This window comes from Benincasa hispida, chromosome 8 (genome assembly GCF_009727055.1).
Source record: "Benincasa hispida cultivar B227 chromosome 8, ASM972705v1, whole genome shotgun sequence".
Lineage (NCBI taxonomy): Eukaryota > Viridiplantae > Streptophyta > Magnoliopsida > Cucurbitales > Cucurbitaceae > Benincasa > Benincasa hispida.
In genome coordinates this window covers 25,954,773-25,963,215 of record NC_052356.1, presented here as the reverse complement: position 1 = coordinate 25,963,215, position 8,443 = coordinate 25,954,773, and the positions used below count along the sequence as shown (strand labels likewise).

At 29.7% G+C, this 8,443-nt stretch overlaps 1 protein-coding gene across 2 annotated transcripts; it reads right to left on the bottom strand.

Annotated features, from left to right (window-relative positions):
• Positions 1 to 5,161: 5,161 nt before the first annotated feature.
• LOC120083531 (RPM1-interacting protein 4-like) lies at positions 5,162 to 8,013 on the bottom strand. 2 transcript variants are annotated; one of them, XM_039039321.1, is made up of 3 exons: positions 7,886 to 8,013; positions 7,095 to 7,733; positions 5,162 to 5,297 (listed from the first exon to the last, which is right to left on the bottom strand). In XM_039039321.1, the coding sequence occupies exons 1-3, from the start codon at positions 7,889 to 7,891 to the stop codon at positions 5,271 to 5,273; spliced, it is 672 nt and encodes a 223-aa protein (XP_038895249.1). In that variant the 5' UTR covers positions 7,892 to 8,013; the 3' UTR covers positions 5,162 to 5,270. The 2 variants fall into 2 exon arrangements, with proteins under 2 accessions (XP_038895249.1, XP_038895247.1); XM_039039319.1 differs by lacking the exon at positions 5,162 to 5,297 and having other exon boundaries at positions 7,004 to 7,733.
• Between the last annotated feature and the right edge of the window lie 430 nt (positions 8,014 to 8,443).

Below are 8,443 nucleotides of genomic sequence, written 5' to 3'. Positions count from 1 at the left end.
ATTGAAAGCAAAAGAATGCTCTAACTAGAAACTCAACTAAACGAAAAATAAACTGGCTTCCCTAGCAACGATAATTTGATGGTAGGGATTTACGGTCGCTTGCAAACCTCTACTAATCAAATGAAATTTATAATATCGTATCCTACACTACTATTATGATTGCATAGTAACAGTGGAAAGTCTGAGTTGATCTGTAGGGAAGTGTTAGTATGAGTTTTTTATAATGCTAATTAACTAATTAAAGCAATAAAGGGGTGAGGGGGAGGGAAGGAGAGTTTGGTTATGGATAGTTTGAATAGTGCGAGAAAAATAAAAGCAATGGATAAATGTAACCTAGGATTGGATTTATCTAGTTTTGAGAGCAAGAGGGATTCCCATATAATTTTAATCATCGATTTCTATTAATTGAACATGTATTCGATTTATGCTTGCACAACGACCTACTTAATCTAACCTAACTCAACGATGTTACAAATAGGCGAATCATTCGATTAAACTAAGCAAACGTTTTAAATATTAATTAAATCCTAAGCTTTAACTAAATTAATGCCTCTAGATTTATTATGTTTAAATAGCATCCATATAGAATTAAGAAGATGTACATAAGTTGTAAGATTTCATTGTGCAATTAATAGCAAGTTAGCTTAACTCAATTAATCAATTTGTCCTTGACCCTAGTTGAAGCATGTGTTCTAAGATTCAAGAATTAGCTACAAATCCTATCATACAAGATTCAACTACTTTTCTCCTTTGGTGATTATAGCTAGACATTTGGAGGGGTATCAATCGATTAGCCAGGGCAACACACATTTATGAAGGAATAGCTAATACGCACACAAAATGTGTGTTATTTGCTTTAGATTTTTTTTTTATATATAATTTTATGAGATTTTATGTGTTTGTTAGTGATTTTTAGGTTTTATGTTCAAGATTTGAACACTCAAAAGAAGCCAAAAAGGACCAAAATATGCCTAAAGAGAGAGTTTATTTTGAAAAATTAGAGAATTTGAGGAAAATTTTGAGGGTCATTTGAGTTCTCGAGGTGATGATCAAGGCGAGTTTGGAGGATTCAAGAGATCAAAGAAGCCTTCGAGAGGATTCTTCTTTGGTTACCTTTTCTTTTTCTAAATCTTGTGCTTGAATTGATGTATGAAAATATGTTTATGCAAGCTATGAGTGGCTAAACTTGCTTGTTTTAGGGTATTGATGAAGTTGTTATGAATTTAGATTAAGTTTAGTTCTTTTCATGGATGTTTGTTGAACTTATTATTTTTTTAATGATATTGTGTTTCATTCTTATTGATTGGCCATCAATGACTGTTAAATTGAATGTTTAATTGAAAGACTGAATGTTATACTAGATTTATATCATTAATCATTATTAATCTTTTGTGAAAATAGTTAGGTTTATAATGAAAGTTGTTGATGACAATTCCTAAAGCCTTGTTTCTTAATTTGATTTCAAGAATTTAGCTATCAATTAAGTTGCATGAGAATAGGTTATTTTTTAGAGGAAGTAATCTTGAATTAAGCTTCTAGACTTTGGCATAATGTTGTACATGATTCCATGAATTGATAAGGTTGACCTAATGAATTAATTAATGGATTCAATACTCTAGAACACTTTTGATCTCAAATTTCCAAAACAATTTTATTGCTTTTTTTTTTATTATTACATTATAAAACCACAAATTCAAACTCAATTTTGATTTCTTAGCTAAAATTGGCACAATTCTGAGACAGCTAAACAAAAATTGTTATTTGTTCCCAAAGGATGAATTGGCCTTAAAAATCATTTTAATATTATAACTTGACCGCGTACACTTGCGTGCGACACGAAATCACCATATCAATAGCCACACATAAATATGCTTCTAGAACTTGAACAAGATCCAAGGAAGGCATAAAAAGATATACATTCAATTTCAATGCATAGAAATCTCAAGAAAATACATAGAACTTGTTCCAAAAACTAATAAATTCACATACCTTGACAATCCATAAAAATCTACCTAAAGATGAAGAAAAAGGGAAGAGAAAGAAGAAATCCCATACCTCTCCTTGGCCTCCATCAGACTCTACATGAAAAACCCTAAAAGAGAAAGAGATGATTTATAGAATTTGAGGCGGTGCCATGGTGCCATAGGATAGCGCCACTACACTCTACCTTTTTGCTGTAGCACAGACTTCGCGCACAGCAACGCTCGTATGTTGCACTTGTGCATGCGCGAGCGCTTGCTTTTTGTTCGTCAATCTCCAGAGCTTTGCAATGCTCTCGCCTTAGTGATGCTACTACCTTCAAGCGCGATGCTTGTCGTTGCACTAGCCTCAAAAGCAAAATCGTCATTTCATTTCCTTGAAGCTCTAGGTGCTCGACTTCACTTTTGATAGCTCTAAATCAATACTGGACAGCCTGCAAAGCTTTGAAATGCATGATATGCTCAAGAATCCTACAAAATAGACATTTAAACACATTATACATAACAAACAAGCTAGATTAAAGACCATAAACTAAAATGAGCGAAGGGGGAAATCAAAAGTTTCTCTATTATACCCCTTTTAGATAGTATAAAAGTTATAGATAGATTATATACTATAGATATAGATAATATATTTTAGATATGCAACCAACCCCAAAAAATAGATTATTTGTCTTTCCACTTTTTTCATTATTCCCCTATTGCTTCATTCTCTATTTCTCACACTCTGTTCTTTTCTTCTACTTTCCTCTTTCTTCCCATCAATTCTTATTCTTTTGTCCGAGGGTGATACCCCATAATTCAAATTTAAAAAATCAATATTTAAGGGAAACTTATCTCATTTTCTGTATATGAAAAAGAGTTAATTCTATCTTGTGAAACTTATGCTTTCAGCTCCCTATATGATCAAATTTCCAAAATCGTAAGCTTATTGAATCAACAATAAATACTATTGATCTCATCCATGCAAATTAAGTGACATGCTCTCACATGCAAAAGTTCATAACTAATTCAGTATTAAGATTGAATCGAATATGATTATCTTATGAAATATTTGTGTTCTTAATTAACAAATTTATAAAGATAGATAAAATATTTCATGGTCCAATCTTATACAAACCCGTTGTATATGATAGTGATACTCTCACTTAATGTCTTAACATGAGTGTTTTGGAATATAAATTATTTGTAACTTTTATATAAAATGGATCATATAATAGTATTACTAAGATAAGACACTCAACTTTATTTGTATTATAAACTTTTTAAGTTATTTCTTGAACATGATCCTTCCCTTTATCAACTACATACTATTTAGTATCACACTAATAACCTTGAATTTCACATAATGAATAACTTCTTTTTTCTTTAGAAAAATGGTGTTCCTCTCTCTATTTTTTTCTCTTTGTAATTTTTGTGTCTCTTCAACTTTCTACCTCTACTTCTATTTTTTTTTCTTACTTGGGAGGCATTTGGAACACTAAGTAAGTTATATAATCATGGTTTATTATTTGTAAGTTATAATAGTTTGTATTTGGGATGTAGATTATTTTAGTTTGAGTTATAATAGTCTATGTTTGAGGTGCAGACTATTTTAATCTAGTAAAACATAGTAAAAACGGTAACATAGAGGGAAAGAGAGAATACGTAGCTGTAACAAAGAAAGATTTGAAATAGTAATAATATAGTTAATTATAGTTGACTATTTTAATTGGAGCCACGAACAGGGAGTAAACTATAATACAACCCACTCCATACACTTGAAATATTCACCCAATTTTTTTAGACCGATTGCGAGTGTGATTGGATAGCTTTAGAGTAATATTCACTTTTTTTTTTTTTTTTTTTTGCATGTTTCTCTCACTTTATTTCTCTATCTTAAAGTTTTTGTATGATGGCTTATGTTAGGGGAAAATAGCCTATATAGAACTAAATATACTAGTAAACTAATTACACCTCAATTACTAGAAACAATACACTCAATGTATAATATTCAAACTCAAAAGAAAGTTAGATGGTGTAACAAGAATTAGATATGAAAGTAACCAAAGACTTGAAAGAACTTCAAAACCTTTGGAGACTAAAAACCTAGTAGAGGCACACTTCTAGTAAGTATTGTCTTGAAGACAATTATTCGCTCTGCACAGGTTACAATAACTAACTTCGGTAGAACTACAACCTCGAATTACTCAGATCTGGTAGAACTCTTGGATACTTGCTCTCAACTCAACTCAAGAATAAAAGAAGAAAAGAAATGAGAAAACTCTTCAATTTGGAATGAGATGCTACAAATGAAGAACCAAGTTCTATTTATAGACTAGCAACTTGGTAACTCTGCAAATTACAAAATAAAACCAAATAAATACAAAAATTGAAACATTTGTCAAATTTAACACAACCGAGTTGTTACTTGACAAAAATCAAATATAACTCATTCAAATTAAAAAAAAAAAAAAAAAAACTACAAACTTAATTTTCGTACATATTAAATTTATACATGAAACATCATTTTAATTTGAAATTTCAATTCAATTTGAAAGTTTCTAAACTATGAATTTAATCTACATAATTAAATTCATTTTATATATCAAATCTTTACAAATTTTCACTTATCGCCCCCACACTCTAAAACTTTTTTTTTTTTTTTTTTTGCCTCTCTTTTACCTCTATGAAACTTTTCTTTAGCTCTCCGTGTTCTCTCAAGTTTTTATATTACACATAATTTTTTCCCTCTCTATAACTTTTCTTTACCTTCCTATTGGATGTAATGCAATTTAATTCGATGATTCTACACTTTCAAACATTAAATCAAAATTTCTTTTACTAGCGTAGAATCAAATATTACAGAATTTACGTCGGTCCCACGTTTGAAACTACTCTTTAAGTTCAAATAAACATCAACTTCTAACCTCCGATGAAAAATGTGTTTTACTAAAAGGTATTTCTACATGGATCTTATCTATTTATTAAAATATAAGATTAAATTGCAAAACTGTTCTTTAGAATTTGGAGAAAGTAAGAATTTAGTCTTTATGGTTTATATTTAAAATCCTCATGAAGATTTTGTCAAACCATAAAGATTATTTATGAAATTTGATCAAAACTAAATTCTAACTTTCTTCACATTATAAGGATCAAATTTGTAATTCAACCTATATATAATTATTCAAATTATGAGAGATATTTATATCAAAATACAAGAAGGCATGTAAATTTCTAAAAGTGGAAAAACCACCAAATGGTGGAAAATCACCAAAACACTTCCAGATACTCTTGGAGTGATGATGTGCTTTACTTTGGACATAAACAACAGCATATCTGCATAAATAAATAGATAATTATTTCACTATTTTTTAAATATTAAAAAAACCGTATATTTTCATAGTTCATAACTTAATATACATTAAATAAGAAAAAAAAACTTTATATACATACATAATCATCGATGACTCAAGGGCTTATTGTTTATTTTGCTTTTTGTTTTCATTTGTAAACATACAAAAACCTCATTTTATATTTTCAAAATATTTAACAAATTTTATAAACTAAAGATGTAACATTTTCATTAAAATTAAGATTTCTTATTTTTCATAAAACATTGATGGATTGAAATGAAATGGGCAATTTCAAATTTAATGATAGTTTTAAACACTATTTTAATTGATTTTTTTAGTGCTTAAAAATAAAAATCAATCTAATGGTAGCTATTTTTCATTTTAGTTCTAATGTTATCATTTCATCCGAATTTCATATGGTCTTTGATTTGAGTTTTACGTACTATATTAGTTGAATCAATTTATTCAAAAATATCATATCCAATTTTTCTAAAGTGACCATTTAGATTTGTGTAGTCAATAAACACGATTAGTCTCGAAAATTCAACGATCTACATAAATAAGATATGCGATTAAATCTTAACAATAATATTCATACACGATACTATGTTTGCTAACGATTTTATTTTATTTTATCTTTTTTCTTTTTTTTTTTTTCAATTTGAACTTGTTTTCTTTTGAATTTCATACTCTGATTTTAAGAAACACTAGTCAATTTTTAAAAATGAAAACAAATATTTGAAAATTTAGAACTTATTTGGTAGGAAATCTGAAAACATACTATATTAGTATGGTTTGAGTTGGGTTGGGTTTAAATAAATGAAAGGTTCATGGATTGAATTGGTTCATGGGTTCACCTGAACTAACCTGAACTTATTATTATGAGAAAAATAGTTTTTTGGTATTTAGGTTTTGGATTTAGTTTCTATTTGGTCCTTAGATTTCAAAATGTTACACATTTAGCTCTTGTGTTTTGAATTTAGTTTTAATTTAGTCCCTAGATTTCAAAAGGTTACAACTTTTATCTTTCACATTTGAGTTTCGTTTCAATTTTGTCATTAGATTTCACAATATACACTTTTAACCTCAATTTTTTCCTAAAACCATTCTTCCGTCTTTAGTGTTAATGTATGTTACTAAATTTAAAATAATCAATATAATTATAATTATTTAAGTTTCACTATTTCTTATCAAATTTAAATTTGAATTTAAAATTTTACTTCATAATTATTTTAAATTAATTAAGAGACATAGCATCGATGATAGAAGTTGAGTATCTAATAGAAAGTTGAAGTTAAAAATACAAAATCTTGAAATATAGAGACCAAATTGAAATACAACTCAAATCTCAAAGATAAAATTGTAACATTTTGAAACTTAGGTAAGGACTAAATTGAAACCAAACTCAAAACTTGAACATTTTAAAACCTAAAAACTAAATAAAAACTAGATTCAAAATTTAGGAACAAAAAATGTATTTTTCTCTTTTTTTATGATACAATTATGTAATTTATTTTTATTCAATTTCGTGGTTTTCTTAGATTTTACTCAAAACTTTTGAAAATAAAAGTTTTATAATATAATTGAAATTGAGTCGTTAATCATCCATCAACATTTAAAAATAATTAAATAAAATATTTTACCTATTAATATTATTCTTTTTAAACAAAAATTTAAATAAATGTCCATATATTTAATAAGGGTTGTTATAAGAAACATGCAACCGAAACCAATGAAAGTAAAAATAGAAATTTGAAAGAAAACAAAATGTAATAAGTACCTTGGAAACAAATGAATTGGATCCATGAGTGGTAGCGGTGGTAGTAGTTTGAGCAATTGGTAATTTCTTGGTTTGATTCATCAATGGCGGAACGGCCTGAGGATTATTAGAGCCTCCAATTTGCTTCTCAATCTTCACTTTATTGAAAATTGCCGTATATCCATCTCCCGATTTCGGATCCCTCACATCCCAGCTCCCAAATTTCGGCACCGACGCCATCATTTCCCCTTCATCATTCCGCCGAACCCTAGGGTTCCGATTACCCTTTCCGCCGTGTCCGCTCACCGTCGTCGTCGGAGTAAATCTACTCATTCCTTCCGCTCCATTACTATGTTTCTTCTTCCTCCCACTCTGCTTCGCCTCTTTCAGAAGCGCGTAATCCGAACCGCTTCTCTCACTGCTCAATTTCTCCGATCCCGAGTTTCCCATCTCTCGCCGCTGGTGGTAGTCTCCGCGGTGGTCGGCTGGGGTTGAATTTTGATTTATGACGGCGGCCGGCGGGTACGTGTCGGGATCATTGGGATCAAAGTCGACGCCGGCGGCTCGGAGTTCACGGGCGTTTTCGAAACAGATGGTGTACGGTACGTCATCGGAATCCCAATTGCCGAATTTCGGAACGTGAGATGACGATTTTGCCCCCTGCTCATTAGATTAATTAATTGAAGATTAATACGAATTTACATCTAATTATTAATTCCACGATATGATCTAATTTGAGATGATAATTGTTGAAGTTTTATTTTGGTTTTGTGTTGATGAAAAAACAAAGAAAGAAAAAAAAAAACACTCACTGCCATGAGCTGTGGCAGCTCGGTGGTTGCTGCGGCGGTGGCAACGACGACGGCAACGGCAACGGCAACGGCGGAATTTGGAAGAGTTTGTATTGTTAGAAGTGAGAAACATGGAGGTGTAAGGAGTAAAGAGGTTGAAAGTTTTGTTTGATCAGTCAATTTTAGTTCGATGGTTTCCAAGTTCGTTTTCGATGTGTTTTTTGTGTTTTGGCTTTTTACTTTGTTTCTATTGTTGGTATCTAGAAAATTAAGTTGTTCGTTTGGTAAATATTTTTTTTTTTTATTTTTAAAAAATTAAGTCTCTAAGTATTATTTTTACTTTCAAATTTCTTTTTTTATTATCTACTTTTCATCAATAATTTTAAAAATCAAGTCAAATATTTTGATAACTAAAAAAAATAGTGTTGTTGTTTTTTTTTTTTTGAATTTGACTAAGAATTAAATCATTGTACTTAAAAAAAATTTAAATCATTGTTAGAAATGTAGATGACATACGTTTAATTTTCAAAAACAAAAACAAAAACAAAAAACAAAATAGTCATCAAATGGGACCTAAAT